Source organism: Spermophilus citellus (assembly GCF_964194105.1).
Source record: "Spermophilus citellus genome assembly, chromosome: 3".
Lineage (NCBI taxonomy): Eukaryota > Metazoa > Chordata > Mammalia > Rodentia > Sciuridae > Spermophilus > Spermophilus citellus.
Window position 1 is genome coordinate 123,282,289 of NC_138184.1, and position 19,374 is coordinate 123,301,662.

A 19,374-nucleotide genomic window follows, 5' to 3' on the forward strand; every position below is an offset into this window, starting at 1 on the left:
CATATTTTATTTTTATTTTAGGCTAAAAATCTCATAGAGAGATTTTTCAATCAACAAGTAGAAGTTCTAGGCAGACGTTCAGATCCATTGCCTGAAATATACTACATTGAAGGTACTCTCCAAATGGTTTGGATCAATCGCTGCTTTCCAGGGTATGGAATGAATACCCTGAAGCATCCAAAATGTCCTGAATGCTGTGGTATGTAATGAACTATGATTTCATGTTGTATATTGATAAAAATTCACTTATTTCATTATGCCTAAGTGAATGTCTGTCAGTTTTTTTTTATTGTCAGCTGTATATTTTTTTAAATTATTCAAGGTAGTATGTTTGAGGAGGCTGTGTGAATCTAAGATGTAAAGGAAAAAAGCTGGCTTAATTTTGACCTTGGTATTACTATGACAGCAAAGGTTCAATGGCTTTAGGCAGTTATCTGGGAAGAAACAAAGATAATAGTTATAAGTTACTTTAGAATTATTTACCCTAGATATAACTAAATGATATATCTTAGAAACTGTTATCAGTGAGTTTAATTTTGTGTAGTCTAGAGTAGGTAGGGAATTTTGTGGGGTTTTATCCTTTTAGAAATAAGTATTTGAATTATTTTATTATAATTTTTTTCTGACTTTTGATACTAGCACTAAAGATTCTTAGTCACTCTCTGACATTCATCTGTCTTCATCTTTATTAATAGAGGAATTCTATAAAAGTGGTTGCCTTTGTATTAAAATAATTTGCATTTTTGTTATCAAGAATTGAATGGGTCAGTTAATTTCTAGTCTTAAAATCTTCCTATTATTAATATTGGTAAGTCAGTACCTTTTTTTCATCTTTTTAAATTTGTTCTCCTGTTTATCCAAGTTAGATTAAAAATCTTTTCATATAATGGAAAACCAAGTGTTCTTTTTACTTTTGTTTGTTTAGATTTTGTTTTATTACTTTTTTCTTCTATTGTTTTTGTTTAACTATATGGAATTTGACAAAATGTATTAAAATTGTTTTAGAAAATACAATACAAATTTAATAAATAAATTACTTCCAGATGGAAACTTTGTAACTATTTTGACAATAGTGGTATTGTGTATCAGTGTAGCACAGATAAGGATAAAGAAAAGGCTAGAAATAACAAGGAATGAAAGTGGAACATAGTAGTTTAGCTCTCTATTTATATGCATTTCTATTTGTTTTCAGTAAAGACTTTAATGCTAAATTAAAATTATTAAAATATTTACATCTCGAATTTTGATTTTTTTAAATTTTATTTTATTTCTACATTATTTTGTTGGTACATTACAGCTTTACATAATGGTGTGACTTGTTGTTATGTATTGATACATACACACAGTATAACAATATAGTTTGGCCAGTATCACTCCTGAGCACTTCCTCACTTCCTCTTCTCCTCCCTTACCCCCTTTCCTCTATTATACTATCATGTATAACTAAAATTTAAAAATCTATAAAATATTAAGAAATTATTAAAACATGGAAAAAAGATAATCCCAGAGAATGGTAAAAAAAATCATAATGGATTTGACTCCCCCAAAATTAGTACCCATAACATATTAAGAATATTTTTAAAAACACAAAACCAAAATAAAGGGCAAACAATTTGAATAAGTACTTTACAAAAGACTAATTCCAAATGACCAAAGAATATCTGAAAATAAGAATTTATGTTTAACTTTATTTTAAGCAGGTACAATGGAAGAGGGCAAATAAGGGTGAAAAATGGATCATGCTAGGAGTTCAAATGGGGAAAAACCACTCTGGAGAGTAACTAGGTTGAGGTTAGTGCTTCATTAATTAGATTGTCAAGAAAGGCTTCTCTCAAAAATTAAAGGAGCAGGAGATTATGCTGTATTTCTATTTTGTGTCCTATATGTGTGGTGTGTGTGTGTGTGTGTGTGTGTGTGTGTGTGTGTATCTGTGTGTATGTGTTTATATATTTTCATTTAAACTTACCTCAATTAAAATACTCTATTTATAGAGGTCTTATAGATATTTTACTTAAGCTTTATATTTAGGCACCTGATATTCTTAAACTTTCTATTTTTAAATCATTTTTAAATTAAGAAAAATTACAAAAGTTGTAAAGAGAATTCCTATATACCCTTCATTACACGTATCTTGATTTTAACACCTTAATAACATTATTATTGTTATTATTATTATTATTAAATTAGGGTATTAACATTAATATAGTACAACTGATTAGACTATAGAAATTATTCATATTTTTCCAGTATTCCTAATAATGTCCTTTGAGGACCAAGATTCAATATAAGATATGATATTTACATTGCTTGCATCTCTATAATCAATTGGAGTTTCTGCTTTTCATGACCTTGACACAAGGAGACTTATTTTGTAAGATGTATCCCAATTTGAATCTATTTTTCTCGTGATTAGGTTCAAATTTATGCATTTTGGGCAATAATACTTCACAAATGATGATATGTCCCTTTCCAAATGTCATTTCAAGAGATATGTGTTATTTAAACATCTTATTACTTATGATGTTCACTTTGATGAGTTAAGGTCATATCTTCCAATTTTTTTCATTTTAATCCCTTTTTAAAAATTAATTTCTCATTGGGAAACTCTTTGAGATATAAAAACATATGCATATTCATCACACTTTGCCCACTAATTTTAGCATCCAGTGACATTTCCTTCTTATGATAATTGTTTATGTTTTATTTGCCCTAATGATAACTATTCGTCCATTTTCCATCAGTGTCACAAAATACCTGAGATAATCAATGATAAAGAGGAAAGGTTTATTCTGGCTCACAGTTTTGGAGGTGTCACTCCATAGTTGGTTGGCTTTAGTGATGTGTAGTACATTGTGTCAAGAGCTCAGGGCAGAAGAGGCCTATTCACTTCATAGATATTAAAAAGCCTGAGAGACAGGAAGGGGCCAGTATCCCAATGTATCCTGAAAGGACATACTTCAAATGACCTAAATATCTCTCACTAGCCCTACTTCTCAAAAGTTCCACCATCTCCCAGCAGCACCACAGACTGGGGACCAGTCTTTGAGCACATGAACCTTTGAGAAGTACTGCTGATCCAAGTATAGCAACCATTTTTTATGTTCATCATTACATATTTATTGAATGTAATTCTCTAAGGGACAGCTATCTTCTATCTAGTTTATTTTTATTTATCAATATAAGCTTATGAATGTATTCTTTTGTTGTAATCCATTGCTATAATTATTTATTATATTATTCAAATTATCCAAGTTTTGCCACTGCACATTCCCTGAAGTGAGATTGTATATTTACTCAGTGTGCTTTTATTTCTTGATCACTTTCTTATTTTATGGCACTGTATGATGTTCCAGGTCTGTATTCTAATTATCCTGCCCAAACCCTTTCCTCAGCTGTATCTCAAGGAGCGCTGCTCCTTTTTTACTCTTGGGAAGGAAAACATTAAATATACATTTTTAGTATGTTTTTTAAATTAGAGCTTTGCAGTTATACATAGAGGTTGAGGTCATACCAAAGAAATATACCATTTTAATCAAGTGTAAAATTCATAGGTATAAAGTACATTCATAAAATTGTGCACCCATCATCACCATCAATTTAAGAATGTTCTCACATCCCAGAAACAAACTCTGATTGAGTTAAATAGTAACTAGATTCACTGTTTTCTCACCTACTGCTAATAGTTATTCTACTTTCTGTCTCTTTCAATTTCTTACTCTAGGTAACTGATAAATGGAATCTTGTAGTCCTATGAATCTGGCTTGTTTCAGTTAAAATACTTTCAGGGTTCATCCATGTGGTAGAATGCATTTGAAATGAATTCCTTTTAAGATTGAACATGTATATGCCACAGTTTGTTTATCCATTCATCTGTTGATGATGGATATTTGAGTTATATCCATCTTTTGGCTCTTGTGAATAATGCTGTGATGAAATATGGTATACAGTTTTCTGTCCCAGTACTTACTTGTACACATCTTTGCCTTGATATCTAAAAGTGAAGTTACTGGATCCAATGGTAGTTTTAGGAGAAGCCAAATTCTTCACAGTGGCTGCACCATTTTATATTATCATGAGTAATGCACAACAGTCCCAATTATTTCCATCTCCTTACCAACACTTTGTTATTGTTTGTTTTTAAAATTATCCTAATGAATGGGATGTGTTATCCATTGTGATATTTATTTATATTTCCATAATGATTTATAAATACTGAGCAATCTTATATGTTCTTATTTTACATTTCTATATATCTTTTGGAGAAATTTCTATTGAAATTTTTTTTCTGGTTTTAAATTAAGTGTCTTTATTTTTATTTTGAGTTCCATGAGTTTGACATAATGCCCTATCAAATATATCACTTGCAAATATTTTCTCTCATACTTTGTTTTTTCAACTCTCTTGAATATACCTTAAACACTGAAATTCACTAAGTTGTAAATATTGTTGAAGTCCAATGTATTTTTTTCTTTTATTTCCTATTCTTTTGGTGTCACACCCAAGAAGTTAATGTCAAATATAATGTCATGAAACTTTGTTCTTATGCCAAAAGTTTTAAAGCTTGAGCCTTAAAACTCTAGGTATGTTATTCATTTTGAGTTAATTTGTATGTCTGATACAGGTAAGGGTACAACATAACTAATTTGCATATGTATATCCAATTTATTGCAGCACCATTTGTTGAAAAGTTTACATTTTACCCATAGCCTCTTTGTTAAAAATCAGTTGAAATTATGTGAATGGTTTGATTTGAGCTCTCTATTCTGTTACAGTGGTTTATATGTCCCCATCTTTACACTTTCTCAATCAATGTAGCATTGTAGTAAATTTTGAAACCAAGAGGCGGGAGTCCTCTAACTTGTTCTTTGTTAAGATTAAAATCAGCATACTATAGTGATTTGGCCACATCATGTTCATACCAGCTCAATTTACATTAGCTAAGCTATGGAACCAGCCTAGGTGCCCTTCAACAGATGAATCAATAAAGAAAATGTGGTACATATATACAATGGAATATTACTGAGCCATAAAGAAGAATGAAATTTGCTGGTAAATGGATGAAACTGGAGACGCTCATGTTAAATGAAACAAGCCAATCCCCAAAAACCAAAGGCCAAATATTCTCTCTGATATATGGATGCTGACTTACAATAGGTGGGGGAGAGGAAGTAGTGAAGGTTCACTGGATTGGACAGGGGGGAGTGGGGGGAAGGGAGGGGGAATGGGAATAGAAAAGACAGTAGAATGAATCCAACATAACTTTCCTGTATTCGCATATGAATACGTGACCAGTGTAACTCCACATCATGTACAACCACAAAAATGGGAAATTATATTCCATGAATGTATGCTATGTCAAAATACATATTAATGTCATGTTTAACTAACATGAACAAATAAAAAAGAGATAAATTTAAAAATAAAAAAAAGATTATTCTGGCTATTTAGGGTCTCATGAGATTCCAAATGAATTTTTTAATTGATTTTTTTAAATGCACGACAGCAAATGCATTACAATTCTTATTACACATATACAGCACAATTTTTCATATCTTTGTATATAGAATATGTTCATGCCAATTCCTGTCTTTATACATGTACTTATTTTTTGCATTATAATTCTTATTACACATATATATCACAATTGTTCATATTTCTGTTTGTATATAAAGTAAGTTCACACCCAATTCGTGTATTCACACATGTTCTTTGGATAATGATGTCCATCACCTTTCACCATCCTTGCTAATTCCCTGCCCCATCCCTTTCCCTTCCACCCCTCTTCCCTATCTAGAATTCATCTATTCCTCCATTCCTCTCCCTCCCTACCCCACTATGAGTCAATCATCTTATATCAGAGAAGACATTCAGCATTTGTTTTTTGGTGATTGGCTAATTTCACTTAGCATTATCTTCTCCAATGCCATCCATTTACCTGCAAATGCCATGATTTTATTCTCTTTTATTGTGGAGTAAAATTATATATATGCCACATTTTTTATCCATTCATCCACTGAAGGGCATCTAGGATGGCTCCACAGTTTAGCTATTGTGAATTGTGCTGCTATCAATGTTTACATTGATGTGGCTATGTCCCTGTAGTATGCTGTTTTTAAGTCCTTTGGGTATAGTCCGAGGAGAGGATTAGCTGGGTCAAATGATGGTTCCATTCCCAGTTTTCCAAGGAATCTTCATACTGCTTTCCATATTGGCTGCACCAACTTGCAGTCCCACCAGCAATGCATTAGTGTACCTTTTCCCCCACATCCTTGCTAACACTTACTGTTGTTTTGTCTTCATAATAGCTGCCATTCTGACCGGAGTGAGATGATATCTTAGAGTAGTTTTGATTTGCATTTCTCTAATTGCTAGAGATGATGAACATTTTTTCATATATTTGTTGATTGATTGTATATCCTCTTCTGAGAAGTGTCTGTTCAGGTCCTTGGCCCATTTATTGATTGAGTTATTTGGTTTTTTGGTGTTTAGATTTTTGAGTTTTTATATACCCTAGAGATTAGTGCTCTATTTGATGTGTGAGGGGTAAAAATTTGCTCCCAAAATGTAGGCTCTTTATTCACTTCATAGATTTTTTTTTGGCTGAGAAGAAAATTTTTAGTTTGAGTCCATTCCATTTATTAATTCTAGGTTTTAATTCTTGTGCTATAGGAGTGTTATTAAGGATCTTGGGACCTAATCCCACGTGATGATGATTAGGGCTTACTTTTTCTTCTGTGCATAGTCTCTGGTTTAATTCGTAGGTCTTTGGTTCATATTGAGTTAAATTTTGTGCATAGTGAGAGATAGGATTTAATTTCATTTTGTTGCATATAAATTTCCAGTTTTCCCAGCACCATTTCTTGAAGATGCTATCTTTTCTCCAGTGCATGTTTTTGGCACCTTTGTCTATATATAAGATAATTGTAATTTTGTGGGTTAGTCTATGTGTCCTCTATTGTATACTATTGGTCTACCAGTCTGTTTTGGTGCCAATACCATGCTGTTTTTGGTACTATTACTAGGTAGTATAGTTTAAGGTCTGGTATAGCGATGCCACCTACTTCAGTCTTCCTGCTAAGGATTGCTTTAGCTATTTTGGGTCTCTTATTTTTCCAGATGAATTTCTTGATTGCTTTTACTATTTCTATGGGGAATGCCATTGGGATTTTGATCAGAATTGTATTAAGTCTGTATAGTGCATTTGGCAGTGTGGTCATTTTGATAATATTTATTCTGCCTATCCAAGAGCAAGGTAGATCTTTCCATCTTCTAAGGTCGTCTTTGATTTCTCTCTTTAGGGTTCTGTAGTTTTCATTGTATAGATCTTTTACCTCTTTCATTAAGTTGATTCCCAAGTGTCTTTTTTTGAGGTTATTGTGAATGGGGTAGTTTTCCTCATTTCCTTTTCAGAGGATTTGTCATTGATATACAGAAATGCCTTTGATTTATGGGTGTTGGTTTTATATCTTGCTGAATTCATTTACTAGTTCTGGAAGTTTTATGGTAGAGTTTTTTGGGTCTTCTAGGTATAGAATCATATAGTCAGCAAATAGTGCTAACTTAAGTTCTTCTTTTCCTATACATAGCCCTTTGATTTCTTCTGGCCTTCTAATTGCTGTGGCCAGTGTTACAAGAACTATGTTGAATAGAAGTGATGAAAGAGGGCATCCCTGTCTTGTTCCAGTTTTTAGAGAGACTGCCTTCAATTTTTCTCCATTTAGAATGATGTTGGCCTGAGGCTTATCGTAGATAGCCTTTACGATTTTGAGATATGTTCCTGTTATCCCTAGTTTTTCTAGTGTTTTGAACATAAAGGGGTGCTGTATTTTGTTAAATTCTTTTTCTGCATCTATTGAGGTGATCTTATGATTCTTTAAGTCTATTGATGTGATAAATTACACTTTTTGATTTCCGTATGTTGAACCAACCTTGCATCACTGGGATAAATCCCACTTGATCATGGTGCACAGTCTTTTTGATATGTTTTTGTATTCAATTTGCCAGAATTTTATTGAGAATTTTTGCATCTATGTTCATTGGAGATATCGATCTGAAGTTTTCTTTCTTTGATGTGTCTGCCTGGTTTTGGAATCAGGGTGATATTGGCCTCATAGAATGAGTTTGGAAATACTCCCTCTTTCTCTATTTTCTGAAATAAATTGTAAAGTATTGGTATTAGTTCTTCTTTAAAGGTCTTGTAAAACTCGGCTGTATATCCATCTGGTCCTGGGTTTTTCTTGGTTGGTAAGCTTCTGATGGCATCTTCTATTTCCTCACTTGATATTGGTCTGTTTAAATTGTGTATATCTTCATGACTCAATCTGGGCAAATCCTATGACTAAATAAATTTGTCTATACTTTCAATGTCTTCTCTTTTATTGGAGTATAAGATTTCAAAATAATTTCTAATTATCCTCTGTATTTCCGTAGTGTTTGTTGTGATAGTACCTTTTTCATCATATATGCTGATAATTTGAGTCCTCTTTCTCCTTCTCTTTATTAGCATGGCCAAGGGTAGGTCTACTTTGTTTATTTTTTCAAAGAACCAACTTTTGTTTTGTCAGTTTTTTTCAATTATTTCTTTTGTTTCGATTTCATTGATTTCATTTCTGATTTTAATTATTTCTTGCCTTTTACTGCTTTTGCTGCTGATTTGTTCTTATTTTTCTAGGGCTTTGAGATGTAGTGTGAGGCCATTTGTTTGTTGACCTTTTTTTTTTTTTAAGGAATGAACTCCATGCAATGAATTTTCCTCTTAGTACTGCTTTCATTGTGTCCCAGAGATTTCAATATGTGTGTCTATGTTCTCATTTACCTCTAAGAATTTTTTACTCTCCTCCTTGATGTCTTCTGCAACCCATTGTTCATTGAGTAGCATATTGTTTAGTCTCCAGGTGATGGAGGAATTTTTATTTTTTATTTTGTCGATTTCCAATTTCATTCCATTATGATCTGATAAAATGCATAGTAGTATCTATACTTTTTTTTGTATTTGCTAAGAGTTGTTTTATGGCATAATATATGGTCTATTGTGAGAAGGATCCATGTGCTGCTGAGAAGAAAGTGTATCTGCTTGATGCAGGTTGAAATATTCTGTATATCTCAGTTAAGTCTAAGTTTATTGATTATATTATTGAGGTGTATAGATTCTTTATTCAACTTTTGTTTGGAAGATCTATCCAATGGTAAGAAAAGTGTGTTACAGTCACCCAAGAGTATTGTGTTGTGGTCAATTTGACTCTTGAACTTGAGAAGAGTTTGTTTGATAAGCATAGCTGCAGCATTGTTTGGGTCATATATATTTAGGATTATATGTCTTGTTGGTGTATGGTTCCCTTGAGCTGTATGTAATGTCCATTTTTATCCCTTTTGATTAATTTTGGCTTGAAGTCTACTTTATTTGATATGAGGATGGAAACCCCTGCTTGTTTCCACAGTCCATGTGAGTGGTATGATTTTTCCCAACTTTTCACCTTAATTCTGTGTATATCTTTTCCTATTAGATGAGTCTCCTGGAGGCAGCATATTGTTGGGTCTTTTTTAATCCAATCTGCTAGACTATCTTTTGATTGGTGCATTTAAGCCATTAACATTTAGGGTTATTATTGAGACATGGTTTGTAATTCCAGCCATATTTGTTTATTTTTTTATTTAACTTGACTTGGTTTTCCTCTTTGATTAGTTTTTCCTTTCGTGTAGTACCTCTCTCTGCTGATTTTCATTGTTTTTTTTTATTTCCTCTTCATAGAATATTTTGCAAAGGATGTTTTATAGTGCCAGTTTTCTAAGTATAAATTCTTTTAACTTTTGTTTATCATGGAAAGTTTTTATTTCATCTTCAAATCTAAAGCTTAATTTTGCTGTGTATAAGCTTCTTGGTTGGCACCCATTCTCTTTCAGAACTTGATATATGTTGTTCCAGGATCTTCTAGCTTTCAGAAAATTCTGCCGTTTTCCGATTTGGTTTACCCTACATGTAATCTGATTCCTTTCTCTTGAGGCTTTTAAAATTCTCTCCTTATTCTGTATGTTGGGTATTTTCATTATAATGTTTCTTGGTGTAGATCTGTTGTGATTTTGTACATTCGGCATCCTGTACGCTTCTTTTTTTTAAAATATTTATTTATTTCTTTAGTTTTTAGGCGGACACAACATCTTTGTTTGTATGTGGTGCTGAGGATCGAACCCGGGCCGCACACATGCCAGGCGAGCGTGCTACCGCTTGAGCCACATCCCCAGCCCCTCCTGTACGCTTCTTGAATTTGGATTTACAATTCATTCTTCATATTTGGAAATATTTTCTTATATTATTTCTTTGAATAGATTGTTCATTCCTTTGGTTTGGACCTCTATGCCTTCCTCTATTCCAATAACTCTTAAATTTGGTCTTTTTTGCTCATAGTTTCTTACCATTTTCGCTGTGTGGTCTATGTTCTTTCAAGATGATATATTTTATCTTCATTGTCTGATGCCGTATCTTCCAAGTGATGTTTTCATTTGAGCTTTTAATTTGCTTTTTTATTTCTTTCCATTTCAAGGGTTTCTGTTTTGTTTTTTTAGAACCTCTATCTCCCTGTTGAGGTGATCTTTTACTTCTTGGATTTGTTTATGTAGCTCATTGTCAAAGTGATCTTTCACTGCTTGTATTTGTTCTCTTATGTCTTCTTTGAGTTCACAGAACATTTTAACCATGTAAATTCTGAAATCTTTCCCTGTAATTTTTTCTGCTGTAGCTTCCAATGATTCTAATGATGTGTTATATTGATTTGTTTGTGGTACTTTCTTCCCTTGTCTTTTCATGTTGCTCGTGTGTCTTCCTTTCCAGCTCTGTGGGTCTGGTGTGTTATTGTTTTTACCCTATAGATTTGTAGTACTCTTGTAAGGTTCCAAGATCCCTCCTTTGTGGGGATGGACAATGTTAATAGATCCCAATATCAACAATACATCACCTATGAACAATTTGTTGTTATGAAGACATTTACAGTTTAGTCTCTATGTCTGGGAATGTTGGATTCATTATTATTTATTTAAAATATAAACAGTAGTTTCATAAAAGGGTTTACAGTTTTTGGCAGTGGACAATGAACTGGGGGTAAGGCATAGGACGATATGTGGAGAGGGAAAGCTGTGAGGGTATATAGTTAATATATCTTAGGAAATGTGAAAGAGAAATCTAATGAAGAACATTAGTAGCAAGGGAATAGACACGAAGTAATTTAGGGTAGACAAGTACATGGGCAGACAGTAGAGTACATAAAAAACACACACATATGTATTTAGAAAAATACAGGATGTGAAAATAGTAAAATATGGGGGGTGGTGAATGAAGACGAAAGAAAAAAGAGAAAAAAAGAAAGAAAAAAGAAGAAAAAGAGAAAAGGGGGGCTTATGCAACTCCTCTATAGTATATTATTCAGGTGACTCAGTCCTCAAAGGCCTATTTCATGCAAAGTTCTTTGTTTTACATATGTTGGGGATGTGAGGGCCAGAGGATAGAAGGGTAGAAGAGAAAGAAGAAGAAGAAGAAAACAAAAACCTGAAAGAAGAAACCAGGGTTGTTGCTAGTTTTAGAGATCCGTTTCTTTCCTGCTTCTCTTCTCATCCAGTAGGTGGGGTTGTCTGTTTTAAGCTGGTGTCTCTGCCTCAGGATAGTATAGGTAACCAGGGTGAGAATACTGGACCTGCTCAGATGGAGATCTAATCTGAGAGTCATGCCCCCAAATATGGCGAGAAAGATTTTCCAAGATGGAGTCCGTCTGCTTCCAGCGCCAGGGTGTCTGGTGAGGTTGGAGGAGCTGGGCGATGGCCTTGTGCTTTGGATAGATAGCAGCCAACTGTCCTGTGTAGGAACAGATCACAGTCTGGAGTTCTGCAGAGGTGCTGATAGGTGATTCTGCTAAGCTTCTTGAGAGCCATGTGTGAGCTAGAACTCTACAGGCTTTGGGTCCAGAGTCCAGAGTCCTACTTGAATGCAGAGGCTCTGATTTTTGCATGGGGGCGGGGGTCACAGTGTTATTGATTTCTGTGAAAATCCACTAGATAGGGGTCCTCTCACACTCTCTGAGATGTTGTATTCTTACTAGGAGAGACCTGAGTCACATATCAAAACAGGATGCTTCCTCTTTTGGCCCTACATCTTGAAGTCCTTTATATGAATTTTTGAATGGACTTTGCTGTTTCTGAAAAATCCTGATGGCATTCTTATAGGGACTGAATTAAATCTATAGATCAATTTGGATAACATTTCTTTTTTGAAAATATTATTTTAATCCATAAACACAGGTTTCCTTTTTAGTTATCTGTATTTTCTGCAGTATGTTGTAGCATTCAATGTATAGGTCTTTTGCTTCTTTGGTAAAAATTTATTCCTACGCATTTCATTGTTTTTAATGCTATTGTAAATAGAATTTTTTGAATATTTTTTATTGATTCTTTTTAGTTATACATAACATAAGGATTCATTTTGACACAATTATAAAAGCATGGAAAATAGTATTGTCTAATTCAATTTCCAGTACTTTCCCTTTCCCTCTACTCCTCTTTTTCCCCATTCCCTTCCCTCTACTCTTTTGACCTTCCTACTGTTTATTTACAGAGTTTTTTAAAAAGTTTGTGTCTTGTGGATATACATAATGGTGAGATTCACTGTGGTATATTCATATATGTACATAGGAAAGTTAGGTCAGATTCATTCCATTGTTCTTTCCTTTTCCCTCTCCCTCAATCCCCCCAGTACAAGTTTATTTCTATGGAATCTCACCCTTTTATTTTTTCCCCTTATTTTGGATGAGCTCCTGCATATCACAGGAAATATTGAAATTTCATCTCACTCCAAGAGGAATGGCAGTTGTCAATAATATATATAATAATAAGTATTGGCAAGGATGTAGGGAAGAAGGTATACTCTCATATGTTTGGTGGGACTACAAATTAGTGCAACCACTCTAGAAAGCAGTATGGAGATTCCTCACAAAATTAGGAATAGATCTAGCATATGACCCAGCTATCCCTCCCTTTTAATATATCCAAAAGTTCTAAAATCAGGATATACTATAGGGATGCAGCCATATTAATCATTGTAATGCTCAATTCATATTAACCAAGCTATGAAACTAACATAAGTGCCTTCAACAATGAATAAAGAAAATGTGGTATATATACACAATGGAGTACTACTCAGCTATAAAGAACTATGAAAGTATGACATTTGCCAGTAAATTGATGGAAGTGAAAACTATCATGTTAAGTGTGATTGTTTTCTTAATTTCTCATTGGATGTGTATTTTTAATGTATAGAAATATCACTATTTATATTTGTTGATTTTGTATCCTACAACTTTGCTAACCTTATATCCTAAAGGATTTTTGAAATTGTTTTAGAATCTTGAAGATTTTCTACATATAAAATCATGTCATTTATTAACAGATAATTGTACTTATGTCCCTTCAGTTCGATGCCACATCAGATTGCTTTAACTAGAACTTCCAGTACTAACTAGCAAAATAGAGCATCCTTGTCATCTCATTCTTGAACCTAGGGGAAAAACTTTGATTCTTTAATTATTGAGTACAGTATTACAGTTTTTCATATAATATCTTCACCATGATGATGAAATTTCTAAAATGTAGTTTATTGTATATTTTTAATCATAAATAGGTGCTACTACTGGAAAAAATGTGCATGTGTTTGTATGTGTTGGCATGGATTTATATAACCATGAGGTTTTCCTGTTCATTTGTTAATGACATATATTATGTTGATTGACTTCTTTCTTTTTGTGTGTTGAACAGTCCCAACATTCTAGAAGCAAAATCTTCTTAGTCATGGTGCCCAATTCGTATATAATATGTTGATGAATTTGGTTTACTAATATTTGGTTGATGAATTTTGCATTAGTGTTCATAAAGAATATGTAATATGTATAATTTTCTTGTAATATTTTTATCTTGTTTTTGTATCGTTGTGTTTCTGGCCTCTATTATATAAGTGAAGAAATTATTTTTATGAGTTTGAAAAGAATTTTTGTTACTTATCCTTAAGGTTTGATGGAATTCCCTAGGGAAATCTTCTGGCTAATTATTGATTCAAACATCTTACTTGTTATAGGTTTATTCAGATTTCCTCTTTTTTATGAGTCATTGTTGATATATTGTGTGCTTCTAGAAATGTGTTCATTTCATTTAGGTTATACAATTCTTTGGCATATGTTTGTTTTTAGTATTACTTATCTTTTATGTGTAAACTTAGTAATAATGCTATCACTTCTGCTTTGAATTTGAATCCCCTTTTTTCTTTAGGCTCATTAAAGTGTGATCAATTTTGTTGGTCTTGTCATAGATCTTTTTGTTGACTTCTTTCCAATATGGTTTTGTTGATTTTCTCTACCATTCTATTTCCTTTTTTAGTTAATCTGCATATTAACTTTTTTTTATTTTCTTGATTCTGCTGGCTTTGTGTTTAGTTTGCTCTATTTTTCATAGATCTTTAAGCTCTAAGTTCAGTTTATTGATTAAAGATCTTCTTTTTAATGTGTCTATTTTCACCTATAAATATTCTTCCTAGCACCACCAGGTTTTAAGTTTTTATAAATGTCACTAATCAGGTTGATGAAGGAAATTCTCTGCTCTTCCCTATTTTATTTTTAATCATAAATTAGTTTGGATTTATCAAATGTCTTTTACACACCAATTGAGATGATCATGTTTTTAAATCTTTTATCATGTTTTTATGATGTATCAACTGATATAAAAATGTTAAAACAGTCTTACATAAGTTGGCTGACTGTAGGCTGCAAAGTTTTGTGTGTTTGGTTGTGTGTGTATGTTTGTGCGAGCACACCATGCTGAGAATAGAACCAAAGACCTCATGCTTATTAGACAAGCACTCTACCAGAGAGAAACATCTTTAGCTCCACATAATCATTTTTTATCCCTTTTATATATTGCTTAACTGGATATGCTAATACTGTTAAATTTTTATGTCTACATTCATGAGAGACTTTGGTCTACAGTGTTTCCTTGTAAACAATATGAAATATTTTAATACTAGGGCACTGCTGTTTTAAAACTGAGTTACTATTCTTTCCTCTTCTTGGCTTTTCTTAAACGACTCATGTAAAATTTAAATAACTCTCCTCTCAAATATTTAATACTTTCATTGTTTTCCCTGTCTTGGTATTTTTTAATCCTATTTCGCACACTTAAAATTTTTTAACAGGTAAATAGTAATATTTTTGCATGATAATCTGTCAAAAATTTTACCTGAAGTGACTCCTATAGCTTTCTTTGTCACTCAGCATTGACATACAATTAATTACATATTGAACTTCTACAGTTTAATTGCTTTGAGATATATACACTGATGAAACAATCACTTTGGCCAAGATATGTGTTATGCACTGAGCTTTGCTTATGCTCTTTTTTCATGAACTTCCTCAATATTCAGTCCCATACAAATATTCATATACTTTGTATCACTTTAGATTTGCATACATTCTTAAATTTTTCTATAAATTGAGTCATGTAATATATACTCTTTATCTGAATTTGTTCACTCAGCCTGATTGTGAAATTCATCCATATTGTTACATGTGTTAATAGTTCCTCTCTTTATTGCTGAGTAGTATCTCATTGTATGGCTATACCACATTTTATTTATTTATCCATTCACCTGATGATAGACATTTGGGTTATTTCCAGTTTTAGGCCATTACAAATAAAGCTGCTATGAACATTCCTGTACCAGTCTTTGTGTGGACATATGTTTTCAGTTCTCCTGGGAAAATACCTATGACTGTGATTGCTGGGTCATATGGTAAGTGTATGTTTAACTTCATAAAAAACAAAACCAAATCATTTTTAATGTGGCAATAAATTTCATATTAAGTCAGCTCAAACATGAGCTAGAAGTTCTGGTTGCTCAAAATCTTTTCCAGTGCGTTAGGTATTGTCAGTCTTCTTAATTTTGGCATTTCTGGTGTATGTTTGTTATGGTACTTTTTTGTGGTTTTAATTTTTATTTTCCTGACTATAAGATATTTTGAGCACGTTCTCAAGTTTATCAGGACTCTTGGTACTTCTTTTGCACTATCTCTATTCAAATAGCTTTCCCATTTTTAAAAAAAAGTTGATTATCAAAAAATTATTAGCTTGTAAGAAGTCTTAATATGGGAAAATTCTTTTCTGATATACTATAAATATTTTCCCCAGATTATTGCTTGCATTTTTGTTTTGAAAGGAAAAAGTTGGAGAAGTCCATTTTATTAATTCCTTATTCTGTAATGATGTATTTGTGTTCTAATAAATCTTTTCCCACTCTAAATTCAGAAGGGCTTTCTCCAGTATTTTTGAATAGTATTTTTGGATTGTACATTTTGGTCTGTGACCAGCTTTGATTTAATTTTTCTATTTGTTGTAAGAGTTGATGATAATTTTTTTTACCATAAATGTCATCATATTCTAATTATCTGGCACCATTTATTGAGTATAGATTTTTCTTTCTCCATTAAAATGCTGTATTACTTCTGTCAGAAATGTAGCTAAACATGTTTGTATGTGTTTAATTCAGCTATATTCATCTATACATCTATCATTTCACAAATGCCTAAGTGTTTTGATTACTATGGCTTTATATAGCATCTGTTAAAATCATATAGGTTCCAACTTTGCTTTTATTTTAAAAATTGCTTTGTTTACTCTCTGTACTTTGAATTACTGTATACATTTTAGCATTAGCATATCAATTTCTAATTTGATTTTATTGACTCTGGATACAAAATTAATGGTAATTGTCATCTCAACACATTTAGTCTTTTAACACTGAACATGGTGATCCTCCAGTTTTGGAAATTATTTTAAATTTATTTCAAGGACATTTTAAGTTTTCAGCATGCAATTTTAACAAATCCATTTCCTAGGGTTACTCATAAGGATGTCACATTTTATTTTCTGTATTATAGATAGAATTGTTTTAATGATTTAACTTTCCAGCTAGTTTATAAGAATATATTTGAGTTTTAAACAACCTGGATACTATGATACTATTTAATCAATGATTAGAGTTCATAGTTATTTTTTACCTAAATAAACCTATCATCTGATAAACAGTCCTACTTCATTTTTATTATCCATGCCTTTTATTTCTTTTACTTGCTTTATTTTAATTACTAATTCTCTAGTATAGTGTTATGAAGAAGTGGGGAAAAAAGCCATTCTTGCCCTGTTCCAGTACTAGAGATAAAACAAATAACTCTTTAATTTTTAATTATGTTGTTAGCTGTAGGATTTTCTTAGATGTTCTTTGTCAGTTTGAAGCAGTTTCCTAGTTTTCTTAAATATTTATCATGAATAGTGAATTTTCTCAGTAACTTTTCTGTATCTAGTGAAATACTTTCATGATTTTTCTTCTTTATTATTAGTATTATTTGCTTTTATTGATTTTCTAATGTTGAATCAATGTTTCTTTCCTGAGATAAACCCTACATGCTATTAATTATTTTATTTATTTTTTATTTTTTAATATTTATACCTTTCTAAAATAGAATATTTAAGTTTTTAGTATGCCTTTGTCATGTTTTTGGATTAAGGTTATGTTGGTCTTATAAATGAATTGGGCTTTGTTTTCCTCCTCCTGTACTATCTCAAAGTGTTTCTGTAGCATTGGTGTTATTTTATCCTTCCATACTGGCTGGAATTAACCAGTTTAGAAGTCTGTACCATTGATCTATGTGTAATCCCTTTATTAATAACACAGTCTTTATTATTATTCCTATTGAGTCTTTAAGACCAGTGGACTGATCTCTCCCAATCATTTTTTTCCTCTTATGATGCTGTTTCCTGTTCCAGCTTCTAATCCCTTTGCTTTCCTTAGGAAATTTAAAATAAGTATATCTGTATTTTTTTTTTTTGAGAGAGAGAGAGAGAGAGAGAGAGAAAATTTTTAATATTTATTTTTTAGTTTTTGGTGGACACAACATATTTTTATTTTATTTTTATGTGGTGCTGAGGATCGAACCCAGCGCCCTGCGCTTGCCAGGCGAGAGCGTTACCGCTTGAGCCACATCCCCAGCCCAATATATCTGTATTTTTTTAAAAAGATCTTTCTGAAATTATGATAGCATGTATGTTAATTGATCGATTTAGAATTTATGAAATTTGATTATTTTACTATCTTAAGTCTTCTAATCCATGAACATAGTGTCTGTCCATTTATTTAAGTGTTCTTTCATTAGCAGTTTACAGTTATCATCATATATGTCTTATAGATTCTTATCTACTTAATTTTACTTTGTAGATAGCTACTTTAAGTAGTGGTTTTAATTTTGGTTTGCAATTGATCAAAACTGTTATTTAGAAATATTATTGCTTTAGTTCATTGGCCTTGCCTCTTGCTATTTTGCAAAATCCATGGAAATTTTTGTATATTTCTTTGAATTTCTTTATGGGTAATGACTTCTAAAGCATCCCTTTTTTAAAAATCAACATGCATAATCATTAAATTTATTTTAAATCGTGCTTTATATTCATCCCATAAATTTCAATGAGTTATGTTCATTGTAGTAAAATTCAAAATATTTTCAGAGATTGAAAGTTATCTAAAATGCTTGAAAACAGAAGTATTTCAGACTTCGGATTTTTGGGGGAGTGTGTGTGTGGAATTGTTACATACTAAATGAGATGTCTTTGGGAACGGTCCCAAGTCTAAACACAAAATGTATTTATGCTTCATATGCACTTCACAAACAAGGCCTCAAGTGGATTTTTTGCAGTGTTTTTAGTATATTTGAGTTTTAACTGCAACTTGTCATGAAAGGTCAAGTGTGGATTTTCCACTGTGGCATCATATACATACATCACATACATGCTCAAAAAGATTCAGATTTTTGATTTTCAGATTAGAGATGTTCAACCTGTGTCTCATTGTTCTCTATGTTTATATTCATAAGGCATTTAATTGGATTGGTTTTATAACTCATGGCATATGAGCTATGTTGGTGAAGATACCATAACTGATCCCCAAAAAAGGGTGTTTTGCAGTTACTGAAGGTAGTGTTTTATAAATATAAGCAGATGAAAGTAATTACTAGTTTAAAATCTATTTACTGATAGTGTACTTATTTATTTAAAACTTTTATTCTGTCAGTTTTTGCTTCTTCCACTTTAAAACTGTTATTAGGTGCATAGAGACTTAAAACTATTTAAATTCTCCTGAATAATTGCTCATTTTTTCAATATGACAAATTGCTCTTTTGCTTGATTTTTTTTTCTTTTTACTATTAGTATAGTGGTTCCCAAATTCTTATTCCGACTATTTTCATGATAAGGTTTTTCCTACCTTAATTTACTTTTAGCTTATCTGTATATATTGTAGGAAGA

At 32.0% G+C, this 19,374-nt stretch overlaps 1 protein-coding gene across 1 annotated transcript in view; it reads left to right on the forward strand.

Annotated features, from left to right (window-relative positions):
• The window catches only part of ZPBP (zona pellucida binding protein), a gene marked incomplete at its 3' end in the record, with an annotated part of 99,984 nt that overhangs the window by 56,419 nt on the left and 24,191 nt on the right, over positions 1-19,374 (forward strand). The window contains exon 7 of the mRNA XM_081288247.1: positions 22-199. Coding sequence (XP_081144373.1) covers positions 22-199 — 178 coding nt within the window. The remainder of the gene's footprint in view (positions 1-21; positions 200-19,374) is intronic.